This window comes from Notolabrus celidotus, chromosome 15 (genome assembly GCF_009762535.1).
Source record: "Notolabrus celidotus isolate fNotCel1 chromosome 15, fNotCel1.pri, whole genome shotgun sequence".
NCBI classification, from domain to species: Eukaryota; Metazoa; Chordata; class Actinopteri; order Labriformes; family Labridae; genus Notolabrus; species Notolabrus celidotus.
Window position 1 is genome coordinate 31,835,509 of NC_048286.1, and position 16,152 is coordinate 31,851,660.

The 16,152-nt window shown below is 41.0% G+C and overlaps 1 protein-coding gene across 1 annotated transcript in view; it reads right to left on the reverse strand.

The window, feature by feature from the left end:
* Positions 1-16,152, reverse strand: part of tox (thymocyte selection-associated high mobility group box) — a 105,576-nt gene that overhangs the window by 41,624 nt on the left and 47,800 nt on the right. The window contains 5 exon segments of the mRNA XM_034702946.1: positions 1,664-1,748; positions 1,750-2,163; positions 2,276-2,356; positions 4,189-4,416; positions 9,720-9,965. Of these exon segments, the coding sequence (XP_034558837.1) occupies positions 1,664-1,748; positions 1,750-2,163; positions 2,276-2,356; positions 4,189-4,416; positions 9,720-9,965 (1,054 nt within the window).

The window sequence follows — 16,152 nt, forward strand, 5'->3', positions numbered from 1 at the left end:
GATCAGACTGAGTCCTGTCTGGAAGATGGGACTGGATCTGATCCGGTCTTGTTGTTGGGTCTTTGTTAATAATAGAACATAGAGTACGGTCTAGACCTGCTCTGTTTGGAAAGAGTTTTGAGGTGACATTTGTTGGGATTTGGTGCTTTATAAATAAAGATTGATTGACTATCCAACAGAAAGTTGCTGTGAAGGATCAGAAGTGTGGTGGGACCACACAGAAGACGTTTCTTCTCTAAATATTATTTCAACTTTTTTCTTGAATTTTCTACTTTTTCACGACATTACAACTTTTTATCTTTTCAAAGTGCAGAATGAAAAAATATCTCCCTCCTCTTGTTTGTTTTTTCCATCCCTGGCCCTTATACTTCTGTACATTATTTTCTTTTGAGTATTTGTTGTGTCTTGAATATTAACTGTAAAAAAGGGCCATGTAATAATTAGTTTAATGTATGTAAATCCAAGTCTGTACTATGTTGAATAATGAAAGGCAGAAGACAGAATCAAAGTTCTGTTTCCTGCTTTTTATAACAGCTTTATTATTGGGTGGAAAATCTGACATAGAATAATTTAATTCAGGGTTAATTGTTTTTTTTGTTTGTTTAAGTTGTAGTAGTAGTTTATTTTTGTTTTTTCATGCCTTTATTCAGAGACAGGACAGTGGGTGGAGTACAAGCGGCAACCTCCGGTCTCAAAATGTGAAGCCCATGCAGAAGTGTTATAAACTGCAATTCATCAAGAATCCACTTGAGGCTGACTGCAGAAAACACCGGAAACCACATACACACCCATTCAAAAAAGACAATCTTTGCAGCATTAATAAACATGTTTACAGCCTGGTTCAAAAAATGTCTTGGCTCTACGAAGCTAATCTCTCTATCGGCACACACTGTACGGGGGTGAATTTTTTTTCTAATGCGTTGGTTAAGAAGATATTAAGATTATAAGTTTTTGCCCAAATAAGGACATGACTGACTTGACCCCCGGACGGGAACACATAGCTGTTGGCTAGGAGGCCAAACTCAAACACCGCCTCTTTACGTCACACTCTGCCTGGTTGAGTTCCGCATTTCCAATATGTCTGCCGCAGCCGATTGGCTTCAAAACAGCGCTCAGGAACAGATGGGTGACCTCACGGATACTACGTCCATATTTTATACAGTCTATGGTGGAATATGAACAGTGGGGAAGGGACAGTGGGGAATGACATGCAGCAAAGGGCTGCAAGTTCAAGTCAAAACCAGGCCGCACACTTTGGGTCCTACAGCCTCTGCACATGGGGCACAGGATTTAACTGCTGCATCCCATAAAGTTCTCTATTTCAACCTGTCTGAGCAACATGTCATCAAAACTACAGTGACCAGCTGTTATAGTTTATCTTTAAGCTCAGAAATACATCTTTAAAAAGGTGAAACACCAGATGTAGAAATGCTTTAAGATCAGTGGGAACGTTCATTTAAGAATCAAATGAATATTTTTGGTGATATGAGATGTGTTGTGATGTGGACCAAACAAAGCCACCCTGAAAATGACCAAAACTGGGTTTCCATGGACATGCATCTTCATCCCAGACTAAGTTTCTGGTTCAATCAAACCTGAACGAGTGAGAGAATGGATCAGGGCGATGTGAAGTCATCAGATGCAGATCTGTTGTGAGACTCACCTGTGAGATGGGCAGGTGAATGTGTCATTCCCATAGAGTGTCCACCGAGCTGCTGGTGCTGATGGTGTGGACTGTGCAGCCCCCCCCAGGTGTGTCTGGCTGTGGAGGGGAGGGCTGACCTGGAGGGGAGGGGTGGATGCCGCAGCCATGTGGCCGAGGGACAGAGCTCCCTGGTGGGGGGCGCTGGGCCGCGGAACGGCCCCTCTGGAGGACAGAGCCTGGAGCTGGGGATGGATCTGGGTGTGAGGAGGGGGCAGGTGAGGGCTGAGGCTGGAGGCGTGGGAGGGGTGGGAGGGGTGTGACGGGTGAGGGTAAGACATGTACATGCCCTGATGCTGGGGGGGGGGGAGAGGGTGAGGATGGGCGAGGGAGTTTTGGGAAGGGTGCTGGCTTGGGTGACCAGGGTAGACTGAAGGTTTGGGTGTGTACATTGAGGTAGAAGAGGAGGAAGATGCGGAGGAAGAGATGGGAGGCCTCATTTCAGACGGGTCATTGTAACTCTGCAGGACGAGAAGAAGGGGAACAGAGGATCAGTCTGCGGTCTTCATGGAGATAATAATGTGTGTGTGTGTGTGTGTGTGTGTGTGTGTGTGTGTGTGTGTGTGTGTGTACCTGTGACACCAGGCTGGCTCTGTAGGCTGCCAGTTGTTTCAGGTACTCCTTCTTAGCCGTCTCGGTCCTCTTCTTGTAAACCTGAAACACAAACATCGTCACCAAACTGCCGACCGTCATCACATTTTACCAACTTCCTCAATCACATCATTCCTCTCCCAGAATCTAAATCACATAACCAGAGTAAGAAACACCCAGAGTATCTCCCACATCTGTATCTGAACATCCTCTCGACACACCATCTGAACAGCTCTGCATTCTGGGTAATGATTGGTGGTCTCAGTGGTATCGTTAGAGCTGAAGTCTCTCTCTGCAGAGCTGTTGATTTCTGTCACAGACGATGAAGCCGCTCACTGTCCCTCTCCCTCCTTCTTTATGGTTTTATTAACAAGGATGGAAACGTTATTTCTCCCCCCTGGGATTTCTCTTTGTTTCATCATTTTGTTTCATCACTTTGAATCGAGCACAAAGTCAGAAACAAGGCTAATAGTCTGGAGCCGTGCCAGCTCCTGTATGCTGCAGCACCGGGAGCTAAACATCAACATCGGCCTGTCAGATTCATCTCAATGATAAAGCATTATTTATGATGTTTATGTGGTCAGGTTGTTAATGTGGATTATTAAAGGTGACATATCATGCAAAATGGACTTTTTAATGGTTCTCTACCTGAAATATGTGTCCCTGTCTACGAACCCCCTGAGAATTAAAAAAATCCATTCTGCCCCTGTTCTGATTTCTCCACCTTTCTGTAAATGTGTGTGAAACGAGCCGTTTCAGACTTCCGTGTTTTTGTTACGTAACAACAATATCCGGTCTGTCACGGAGTCAGAGCTCAGAGCTTGTTCAGCCCATTGACTGTATAAAATACAACTCAACCCCTCCTCCGTTTTTCATTCCCTGCACACATGTGTGCTAACAAGGAGCTTAGGAGGGAGGCATGCTAGTTGTAGGCTGTCTTAATAAACACAAAGGTTGGTTTTACTCCCCACGTCTGCAGATTTGAAGATTTGAAGAGTTAGCATAGCCACATAGCCAATTTGTACCAAGACACACATCGACATACTGACAAATAAAACAACAAGAAACACTAAATCTGTGACCAATGGTTCAGAAAGGTCCTGCTGCAGGCGCCTCTCCATCAGGATCAGATTCTGGATCAGATTCAGAGGGTTGAAGTAACGCGGGTCTGTGAGCAGCCGTGTATATTCAGCCAACATGTAAACATTAGATCAACGTGCTGGAGACCCGAGGCCACACCCACTTCCTGAGGGGGCGTGGTCAGAGAGAAAACAGACTGTTCTGAGGAGGACTGAAGAAGAGGGTTTTTCAGGCAGACCAAAATCTGATTTCAAAGTGTTTTTTTGAGCATAAACTTTAAAGACATGTTTTGGGGACCTCTTAGACCAATATATATTGATGAAAAAAGCGTGATATGTCACCTTTAAGAAATAAATTAAAAGAGAAGTTTATCTCCATATAAGCCGTCACTTTGAGTCTCATTTCTGCATTTGATAAGTACCATACAGCATCTTGAACATTCACACCTCATTTGTTTTATCAACTTATTACTCAGCTCTCTTATTGATCTTAGTCAGATGCTTGATTCTGATTGGTTAAAACCCCTTAACGACGGTTATTAACTTTCACTAACATGAGCAACACCAGAGACAAACTGATCACACGTCATGTCAAATCAATCCATGGAAAAGAGTTCAAACACATTTAGCTTAGAATCCATCATCATGGAACGATAACTGACGAGGAATCACTGGGACTATTTTTTAAAACTGTTTACATAAATCATTTAAATCAATCAAATCATCTTTGTTTGTATCTTAAGCTAGTAGCAGGGTAATAAGCAGGACAATGTATGGTTACTTAGATGCGTCCTACAACAAAAAGAGAGGGTGTACCTGTTTCTGCTCCTCTCCCAGGCCGTCCCACATGGAGGCCACGATCTTTGACACTTCCCCAAAAGTGGCATTTGGGTTCTGGGCCTTGATGTTGGCCTGAGTGTCCCTGAAGAACAGAGCATAAGCAGACACGGGCTTCACTGGCTCGTTGGGGTCCTTTCGCTTCTTCTTCTTTGGTGTTTTGGGTTTCTTGGAGATGTCCACAGTTGCTGGTCTTTTCTCAGCGACCTGTTGAGAAGGAAAAAGAAAAGTGAAGTCAAACACAGGAAGTGTGTGTGATGCAAAAAAATCAGGATCAAGATTCTGATCATTGATTGATGATCTTGTTGGATGTAAAGATGTGATTCATCAACACAGGAGAAATCCCAGTCACTCAGCAGAAGAGGAGGCGGGTCAGAAAGCATGAGGAAAATATGCAAACGCAGAAGTCACATAGCAACAGCAACGCACCAGCAGCTGCTCTTCATCAGTCTGCACAAGATGCTATCTGCTTACTGCTGAAACAAATCCGTCTGCAGTTGGAGTACGGCCAAGAAATATTCTATGCACTCACATCTAATATCTCTACAGTCACAAAAAGGGGTGGAAAGTTTCTGGTAAATTTCCATGGGAAGTTAAGCTGGGGAATTTTGGAAATATTCTAAATTGGAAACTTTCCATGGGAATTAACTGGAAATTGAGGGTAATTTAATGGAAGGTATCATATCCAAGCATCAATGTTTGTTTTGATATAAGCAGACATCCATCCAAAATAATTAAATTAAAACAGATTTCTTTGTGAGAAGAACTTTATCAAGCGTTCAATATTTTATTGAACAATCAATTCTTCCAATCTGTCCAAATGGAAATTAAGAAGATATTTAAAATGTATGTTCCTTTAAACCCATTTAGTTTTGTACTGGGATTAGATTCAACCTATCAACGAAAACACAGGTACATTCTTAGAATTGCTCTTTATGCAGCACGGCTCACTATTCTCCAGAAATGGTTGGATGAAGATCCTCCTGACATTAAAACATGGTATGAAAAACTCATGTCTATTTTACCATTAGAGAGATTATCTCATGTTCTCAGTAACCAAAACTGCTCCAGTTTACCTGGAACCCCTCATCCAGGTCTACTGCCCTTCTCGCCCGCTACGCTCAGCCTCTGAAAAGCGCCTAGTGCTTCCAGCACACAAGGCCTCAAAATCACTAGCTGGACTCTTCTCTTCTGTTGTCCCTAAATGGTGGAATGAATTGGCCAACTCCATTCGATCTGCAGAGTCCCTCTCTACTTTCAAAAGACAGCTAAAGACCCAGCTCAAAATGACATGTCCTTTAGAGCAGGTGTTCCAAACTTTTCAGCCCGTGACCCACAAAATATAGGTGCCAAAGACTCATGACCCCCACTTGAATGTAGCTTCATACTTCATTTAGCTGGTCTGCAGAAAATGATATACCTACATGCACATGTGGCTGTTTCCTGATGTGCTGTTATGAATTAACTGCTGCTAATGATGCTTTGTTATTTTCAACTAACCCCAACGCTAACCTTAGGAATCATCTGGCAACAAGGAAAGACAGAGAACTAGTTAAAAAATTGTATTTCATTTCAAATGTAATTACTCCCCCCCCCCCCCCCCCCCCCCCAAATATATTTAAGGTAATGGAAAAAATAAGAAAATTTAGATTACTTGAAGAAAAAAAAAGATCTTGGGACCCCCCATTAGTGTCTCAGGACCCCCCAGGGGGTCCTGACCCCCACTTTGGGAACCCCTGCTTTAGAGGCTGATCCTCATTGCATTATTATTGATTGTTAATCAGTGTCGCAGCTCAAAACTTATAGATTGAAGTGATACTTGTTTTATACTATTTTGGTCTCACTTTTGTAATTGGACAAGGAATTATATTAGTCCAATTTATAAACTCCATTCGATCTGCAGAGTCCCTCTCTACTTTCAAAAGACAGCTAAAGACCCAGCTCTTTAGGAAGCACTATGCACTTAGCTAGACTGTTCTCCACTGTTGTCCCCAGTGGCAGATCATGTCTTCCAGCTACAGTTGACTCACACTGTCCTGCTCTACTCTGGGAATCTGTGTTCAGCTCTTGAGTGACCCAGCACTTGGTACTTTGGTCATTATTGTGGTGATGTTAATTGTTGATGATGATAATGGAAGGTCTTAAATGGTTTGGTTGCTTCATTGTAGATGTTCCTTATTTACTTGTGTGCATTGCCTTTACACTGCTTGGCAGTACCTGCACCCAAATGGACTTGAAGCACTTTGTTCCTCTTACTGATCTTGTTTCCTCTTGTCTAGATCTTTGCTTGTGTTGTTCTTGTTCTCGTATGTACGTCACTTTGGATAAAAGCGTCTGCTAAATGACATTGTAACATTGTAACATTGTAACATTGTTCTCAGAGGCACTCTTGAAGTTTTTATAACACACTGTTCACCAATAGCAACTTATCCGAAAGAAGAATGGGTAAGAGTAATACGTATAGGGGTATCAAATGTATCACATTAAAATGTTACATGTATACATGTTTCAGGTTGTGACTGCTGCATGTAATAACACTGTAAAAGAAAAAAATGTCCTTTATTTTATTTTTTGTCTTGTTTTGCTTTGTTTTGATGTTTTCTGTGTGAGCATTATGGGTTTATTTTCATTGTGGGGTTTTTGTGTATTGTGAAATCTTTATTTAAGAATAAATCTATTGAAAGTGAACAATCAATTCTTTCATTGAAGAACAAAAACATGAATGTTGAGTTATATATTACTCATCCCCCCGACCCAACCCATTCAAAAATTAACAACAATGCAATCCCAACAAAGTCCCATTCAACATGCAAATAAAGAAGCATCTTCCCTCAAGCTTCTCAAGTCTAGCCTCTGCAGGATTCTAGAGCTCATGTGTGCTTCATGTGATGGAGGAATGCACAGTGCATGTAGGGGGCGTGGTCTCAATAGCCCTGCAGTAAGCAGTGTGCTATGTGCATGTGATTGAGGAATAGCATTGATATTCAACTGTACTTGCATGAAATCTGGTTGTTTTAGTCAGGATTATGCTGAAATATATTTCCCCCAGCTATATTTAAGTTCCCTATTAAGAGCCAACCTTCAATTTAGTCAAATCCTGGTTTATTCCCATGGAAAGATTCCAACTTTGAAAATTCCTGGAATTTTACAACCCTAGTCACAAAGAATCAACTAAGGGGAAATGTCTGTGTATGATGGGAAACTTTTGGACTTATAAGATGAATGTTGAATATCAGAATTAGCTACCTGGCCGACGATCCGACCGTTAAATCACAGCTTCTTATTGCTCTGATTGGAGGAAGCGTGCAAAACTTCTCAGAGAGCTTCAGACGGATTTGAATTTGTGAACTCTTACTGCTAAAAGAAAGAGACCAGATTCAGCTGCTGCTCTTAATTTACAGTGAATAACCTCGCAGCAGGTCTGAGTGTTTTCATTTTGAGAGTCGTGGTGTAAATGAAAGCATAAAGGTGTCAGACAACATGACTACAGTCGTCTCAGTCCCTCCTCTGTCACATCTGTTTGCCTGTAAGTGTTTCTGTTCATTTCAGGGTCTTTGGTGTGTGGAGTGTTTCCCCCCCCTCCTCTCTTCTTCACTCTGGATCTGAAGTCAACACACCTGCCGTCAAAAAAATCACCTAATCTCACAAGAATCCTGCGCCAACAGTAAGAGTCATATAGATCTATAGGTAGCCAGACAGCGTTCCCAGAATACCAAGCCCACGCCCTTAACCCTTCAGCTCCCGCTTCATTATTCCTTTGCTTGCGTCTCTGATCCTGCAGGTAGGAGCCCTCCGGATCAGAGACTCAAGACTTCTATTTATGCACGACGCACGACGCATCAATCTCAACAGAGCAGATGGAGCAGGACAGGAAGTCAAAATGAAGACATCCAGTTAATTTTCAGAATCAAACACTCTGTGTTATCACCAGATCGTATTTCACTTAACTACAACAACAAACCAAAGTCATGATGAGCGGAGCCAGGCCTGGAGTCAACAGGTCAGAGGTTTTCAGAGGACCAGAAAGACGACATGGATGAGGAGAGGAGGAGGAGGAGAATCCTTGATTCAGTGATCACTGAGGGAAAACCTCGGTCACATGACTCCAGCTGTCCGGCGGTCAGTGGTGGTCAGTAACAGAGTAAATTTACTTGAGTATTCCTTTTTTGGAGAGACTTATTACTTTGACTCCTCTACATTTCTATCAGTGCTCTAGTTACTCACTACTTTAGCTTTGAAGTCAGCTCATGAATTTCCTTCTCTTTTCTGGAACCTGATCCTAAGACAGTAAACTGTGTTTGTGTAGTTCTGTTTGTCTCAGTGGTTTAGTCGTACCTGTATGTCGTGCGTCTCCACGGTTGAACGTGGAGCAAACACAGAGCATCACTCAGATCAGGCAGTTCATGTAGAGGTGGTAATGATGGCTATAATTCTCCACCTGAGCACACATGATCATATCTTCAGCCTGTGTTAGAGGTTTTCTTATTTATTTATAAAGTTGTATTTTTAGGCTTTTTTTGCCTTTATTGGATAGGACAGCTGAAGATAGACAGAGAATGTGGGGAGTAGAGGGTGGGGGAGGACATGCAGGAGGTGGTTGACTGGCCGGGAATCAAACCGGCGACCCCTGCGACGAGGACTGTGGCCTCTGTACGTGGGGCGCTTAGACCGCTAGGCCACCAGCTCTCCAAGAGGTTTTTGAAATGAAGAATGATGCGTATGGTTTGAAATGTTCTCCCTGTTTCTGCACAAACATACAAACATTCACTGTCCAACCTGAGAGAGCGTGTTGAGCTACATATCTTCTGTTTCATTCCAGATGAACATTTCAAACTAAGGTGTCTGTGCTTGGAGTAACTTAGTGTCTGTTTTTATTCCATGGTATAGTTTTTAGAGATTTCAAGTAATGGTTTCTAATTCTAATTCTTGACTGCACTTATGTATTATTAAAATACAACGTTTTGAGATTTTCTAAGAAGTACTTTGAATACTTTTAAAAGCAAGTACTTCAGGACTTTACCTCAAGTAATAATCTGACTGAACAACTTTCACTTGTGTTGGAGTAATATTTGACCTGGAGGATCTTTACTTTGACTTAAGTAATGAAGCTGTGTATTTTGTCCACCACTGTAAATGATGAATTAAAGCTTTACCTGTGTACCTTAATGTTGCCTGTCTACAACTTCTTCTCTCATACATGAGGATGATAAAATAAGAGGGGGTAAATAAACTTCAGCAGCACAGAAAAGGTTTCATTTTCCCAGAATATGGACAGTCAGTCGGGTGGGGGGGAGCTTGTGTCAGAGCGAGACAACACAACAGTGAGGGAGCTAATTACCATCTCGTTGATATGCAAAAAGAAGGGTTTATTATGACACATAACATTAACATGACAACTCTCCTCTGTCTGCACACCTACACACACACACACACTCCCAGCAGGACTGTGGTGTGACTCAGTGACTGGTAGAAAGAGGAGAAAGAGTGTGTGTGAGTGTGTTTTCAGTTACCCTGATTCCGTCATCGTTCTCGTCCTCGTGTGCCGAGCTGGAGGGGGATGGTGTGGCGGATTTACTTCCAGGAGGGGAAGGAGAATTGTGGGTAACGGAGTTCCTGCTCAGCCCCAGCTGGGATTGGTTGATGGTGGACAATTGAGGCTGCTGGCCCATGCCTGATTGGCTCCTGGGTCCGAGCGCCGCTTCGATTGGCTGCTGGCTGCTGGTAAACCGAGAATCAGAGTTCACCATCTGCTGCATCTGAGAGGGGGACAATAAAGAACGATGACTGTCAGAACAGCAGGAATAAAAGGGTGAAGATCAGGTATCCAAAGTGTTACAGCTCAGGTTTGGATTCTTTTCCTCACATTAAGAATCAGACCACATGTGCAAACAGTGTCCAGACACTTCCCATTACTCGACCTAATTCTCCTCAGTTAGAGTCAATATAAATAATATGAATGCGTCTGTCCCGGTGTTCCGGTTTTAAAAGTGACCCTGTAAACTGGAGACCTTCAGCTGAACGTGTCAGTGTTTGTGGAGTTTACACAGCTGTTGAAACACAGAGGGAGTTCCTGGGAATGCAAACTAGTTTAGTTTTTATTAAGATTTCAAAATATCCTCATCAGATATTTAATGATCGTCTAAAGACGTTTATTAGGGATGCATCCGGCTGAGAGTCTCCAGTTAACAGGGTTGCTGTTTAAACCAAAACACCGTGTGATCTCTGCCACGGCTTGTTTGAGTTAAAAAGGATTTTAAAGCCGTGTTGAAACTTCTTTGCTCTTCGCGCTTATATTAGAAGTTAGGTTGAGTTCAACATTTCAAATATGGCCGACGATTGGATTCAAAACAACGCTTCAGAAACAGATGGGTGATGTCACGGATCCATTAATTCAGAGTCAGAAATACATTATTTATCCCCGGGGAGGGAAATTCGGTCATTTCAGAGCTTTTATAAACAGTGTGTAAGAAAGTCAAAATATTAAAAGATGACGGAATAAAATAAGATATACATACGAATACAAATAAAATAAAATTAATAAAATAAAATAAAATAAACTTGAAGTGAAATGAATTAAATCAAATTAAATTAAATTAAATTAAATTAGAATAAAATTAAATAAAATAGAATGGAATAGAATTTAATTGATTTGAATTGAATTGGGTATAAATCAAATTAAATTAAATTAAATTAAATTAAATTAAATTAAATTAAATTAAAATAAAATAAAATAAAATAAAATAAAATAAAATAAAATAAAATAAAATAAAACCAATTATACAGTCTATGATAATAACAGTGTGTAGATATTTCTCTGCAGGACATGTAAACAACAGTTTGTGGGCATGTTCACCAAAACATCATATAAACAATCATTTATATGGGAATCATCATCATCAGTCAGTTATCATGAAAAACAAACTTGTTCACTCATGAGTAACATTAAATAAAATAATTAAATGTCAAAGTACAGTCGATTTGAGTGTAATGAAGACAGCTCTAGTTTCTCTCTCAGATCCTTAATGGACTTAACACCACTGCAGTCACTGAGCTACCAAACACATCCCTGTGACAGACCTACCAGGGCTCAGACAGAGTCTGCCTTTGCATTAAATGGGTTGAACAGTGTTCAGCAGTCCAGTCTGCACATAATGAAGTCTGATAGTGACTATGGCAACAGGCAACACAGGTCAGACAGAAGACAGGATCTGGACTTGTTTTAAAACATCGCTTCCCTCTCAGACATCAATAAAGATGCTTAACTTTGCCTGCTGCCCTCCAAAGAGGAGCTGCTGTCTGATTATAAGGGGACATGATGGGGACCGCAGGATGAACACATGATGCAGCCTTTCTCAGGGTTATGTCAAAGAGCTGATGCAGACTATTTCTCTTCATTGCTTGTCTTTTTAAAATGTTTTGCAACCGGCAATGAAGGAATAAAATAAATATTATTAACCCTCCTATTATCTTTGGGGTCAATCTGACCCCCTTCAATGTTTAACGTCTCTAAATTAATGACTAACATCATTTTTTGGCTTCATATTTCATGACTTTTCTAATTTAAAGGGGACAACTGAGAAAACCTAAAATCAAAATGTTGATTTGTTCCAATTTCCTATAAAAAAAATTACACATCGGTGTACCTTGGGGTCATTCTGACCCCAGGCTGTTTTAGCTGTATATAACATAAGAAATATCAACATTTTACACACATTTATTTTGATTGTTTTGGATGATATTGAGGTCACTATAACCAAGGACACTTCCACATGTGACTGCAGGAGCTGGGATCGAACCGCCAACCTTTAGATTGAGATATAATATTTCCACCATGTCTCTAAAGACATTCAATGATGTGTCCTGTGTCATACGTCTTGATAACATAGAAACAAGGCAGGGCCGACGAGACCATGACAAACTCGCAGCAGTTTGATGTTCTGTTTTATAAATAAAGTCCTTCTGAAGGCTTTAAATTGTGTTTATGCTTGAAGTATATTTTATTTAATCGTCAACAAAGAAACATAAACCTGAGTAACAATCAGTTTCTGGAGGTTTAAATTGCTGGGGTCAAATTGACCCCAAGGATAAAAGATGTTAGTAAATTTGAAGGTAACAGGAGGGTTAAAATGAACATTTCAACTCTGGTTTTATATTCAGCTTTCAATCAGAAATAATCAAAGCACATATCCTGATTGAATTCTAAATAGCTTCTGCTTCTGGACAGGGGTGCTGGTGACCTAGTGGTCTAAGCTCGCCCCACATACAGAGGCTACAGTCCTCATCGCAGAGGTTGCTGGTTTGACTCCTGGCCGTCTTCCCCTTCTCTCTACCCCTCACGTTTCCTGCCTCTCTTCAGCTGTCCTATCAAATAAAGGCAAAACCCCCCCAAAATATAACTTTAAATAATAATGATAATAACTTCTGGACAAAGATAGAATAGTATTATAAAGTTCAGTGAGCGGTCCTTTCCCTCCGTCAGCCCTGGTTCAGGGTAGTTCACCTTTAATTGATCAAATATGCGAGAACATCACAGTGAGTCAGAGTTCAGTGTTTTCTCTGGAAAACAAAAGTTATCATCTCAAACCCCTCTGCACGGGAACTCTGACACCTCTGGTCACAGCATGAAACCCTGCTGATGATCTGAGTCTGGAGTTTCCAGTCAGAGAGCGTAATATAAAGCGGATGTGGTCTAATGTTCTGTGCCCCTCCTGAGACTTGAACTTGATTATCGGCAGCAGCAGCAGCAGCCTCAGAGCGGCGCGGTGGTGTTTCGATGGAACATCGTGTGACATTTCTTAAAACGCAGGAAGAGGTTTTCAGAGCGGTGTGTGAAAGATGGAGACAAAGCTGAAAACTAATAGCTGTGGTTGGCATTGGTTAGGTGGGGACATCAATAAAGGTCATATTACTCAAATATGGCTTCTTTCAGAATCAGCAAAAACGTCTCAACCCTTAAACAGAGATACTCCACAGCCTGCCTCCTCATCTTTGAAATGTTGCATACAAACATCATTCTCAAAATAATTTGGCAGTTTAATTTTAATTACATTGTAAATTAAACCATTTATGAAAAAGAGTAAAAACATAAGGGAGGTGTGGAACCCTGAACCAGAATCATGGTTCAGGGTTTCAGAGTGCCAGGGTAAGAGAACAATAAGAAGAGTGTGTCATGAAAATCCTCCTGAGTCATTGAATAAGTTTGGTATTTTTTCAGGACGATTAATTGACAACTTAATAATATTAAAAATGTACATTAAGAAGGAGATAGGGAGGGACTCTATTTCCCATAACCACCCTCTAACCATACATTATCCTACTTATGACCCAGCTACTAACTTAAGATACAAACACTTTAAAGATTATTTTATTGATTTAAAATTATTCAGGTTTACAGTTTTTAAAGATACCCGTAGGAAAATAAATTTAGAGAGGAGATCTCAAAAGTGTTTCATTTCTGTCTCCTAGACAACAATGAGATCTGTTAGAAAGCAAAATGAGACTATAGCTTATGTCTCCTGTTTCTCATTCTTGCCTCCAGAAAAAAGTTGCAAAAAGTCTCAGCTTAGTCTCCCTTTCAGTTCAAAAGGAGATCTCATCAAAGTCTGAAATGATTCTCAGGTATTTCTCAAGTGTTGTGACTCCTTTTGAGCTCAGGTGGAGAAATCAGGGAGATCTCTCAATCTAACCTCATCCATTTGTTTTTGTCAGACTCAGTTTTTGTGTCTCAAGTTGAGATCAGATGGAGCAAAGAAAGAGCCTGAGCTCATCTTTTCATCAACATTTATAGTGCCCTGCAAAATTAAGATTTCAATGTAATTGTCCACAAACTTACAATTCTCATTAAAACATTTGAACCACTTGCAAGATCAGATATTTTTGACGTCAAATGATCTCTTCTTTGACTTCACAGTATGGTCCTTCCTTTACAAGTCTGTTTGGAACAAAACAACTTCACAAAGATTTAGTGGATTTGAGAGAAATTGCAAAAGATAGAGATTTCCTATCTCCAGGTATGACAGACCATTTATTTAAAATATGAGCCGCAAAAGGGCCGACCAGATTTAGCCAGATTATTATAATTAAAGGGGTGGATTATTTTGGGCACTGGTGGCCTAGCGGTCTAAGCGCCCCACATACAGAGGCTACAGTCCCCGTCGCAGGGGTCGGCGGTTCGATTCCCGGCCGGTTGACCATTTCCTGCATGTCTTCCCCCGTTCACTACTCCCCACATTTCCTGTCTCTAATCAGCTGTCCTGTCAAATAAAGGCAAAAAGGCCAAAAATCTATTAAAAGATCTCTGAAATAAGACTCATGTCATGGTCTCAACTATTCCTCCTAGTGAATTTTAGGAGAAACTGATGAGAAACGAATGAGAACAATTTGAAACTTGAATGAGGCTGAAGTGAGAATCTCAATTTTGTCTCCGGAGACTTAGAAGAGAAAGCCTTGAGCAGTAAAACTTTCCTCTGGGTAGTCCCAGTGATTCCTCGTCAGTGATCATTCCATGGTGATGGATTCTTATCTGCCTGTTGCAGTGGATTTAACATGAAACTGTCCTCATTTAGCTCTCCTTCTTCTTCACACACCTTTAAAATTAAACAAATTGTGGTGAGTGCAACATGCTAGTGGATTTTTAGTTGGTTTCTTTAGTGGAAAATTGGTTTTACCCCTCCTTCTCTCAGAGATTGGGCGGCACCTCCCACACCTGCACCTTCACACCTTCACACCTGCACCTGATATCTGCAATCACCACCTGCATTTAAGCCCTGCTGGGAGGCTTCTCCAGCGCCAGATTATTCCCGCATCTGAAGTGGTATCTTGGCCCGTTCTCTCGTGAATTTGCTAGTTTGCTATCGAGTGTTCCAGCTTTGTGCTTTTTTTCTTACCTGTGACTAACCCTGCTGTCTCTGTTTCTCCAGTGCCTCCACGAGCCCCCAGTGCTGCCACACTGCCTCACTCTCTACCTGGATTTATTCACCAGCCTCCACCTCTAGTCCTCACGCCTTGAACCCTGGATCCCTTCCCTGCTACCTTTTGTTCCTTTGTCTGTGCTTTTGGGTCCACACTGTTACATCTGGTTTTCTAACCGCCACACAAATGTCTCAACATGACGTGTGATCAGTTTTCTCTGGTGTTGCTCATGTTAGTGAAAGTTAATAACCATTGTCACAGGGTTTTGACCAATCAGAATCAAGCATCTTACACAACCAGAAGATCAGGAAGAGAGCCGGGTACTAATGTATTTGAATAAATGACTGAGGTATTACTACAGCTGTCTTTATGGCTGAAATTGGAAGTTTGTGTCATCTCATGTATAAGTTTTATTTTATTTTATTTTAACCGTCTTCAGAAATATATTCTTAAATAATTGTATTCCTTTTAGAGTTATTTTAGCAGAATTTCATGTCTTTTAAAATGTGTTTTATTTCTTTATCTTGACTTGTGTGATTTTATGAACCGCCTGTTTTATTTTGCTGCCCATGTAAAGCACTTTGTAACGTGGTTTTTGAAAAGTGCTCTACAAATAAATAATTATTATTATTATCCATCATCCATCCATATTTTCATCCATCCCATCTTGACTGGTGAAACTCACAAAAACAAACAGAAAAGGGGAGCTGGTGGCCTAGCGGTCTAAGCGCCCCATGTACAGAGGCTACAGTCCTCGTTGCAGGGTTCGCCAGTTCGGTTCCTGGCTGCGACCATTTCCTGCATGTCTTCCCCCACTCTCTACTCCCCGCCTTTCCTGTCTCTCTTCAGCTGTCCTATCGAATAAAGGCGAAAAAGCCCCAAAATATAACTTTAAACAAACAGAAAAACTGTCATAAAAAGACTGATAAAAAGATCTCACCTGATATATATTAAATAGTATTATTGTTGTCTCTTGTGTTTAAATTAATTCTTCTTTGATGTCATAAAAAATATGAATTTTAATCATGCTAG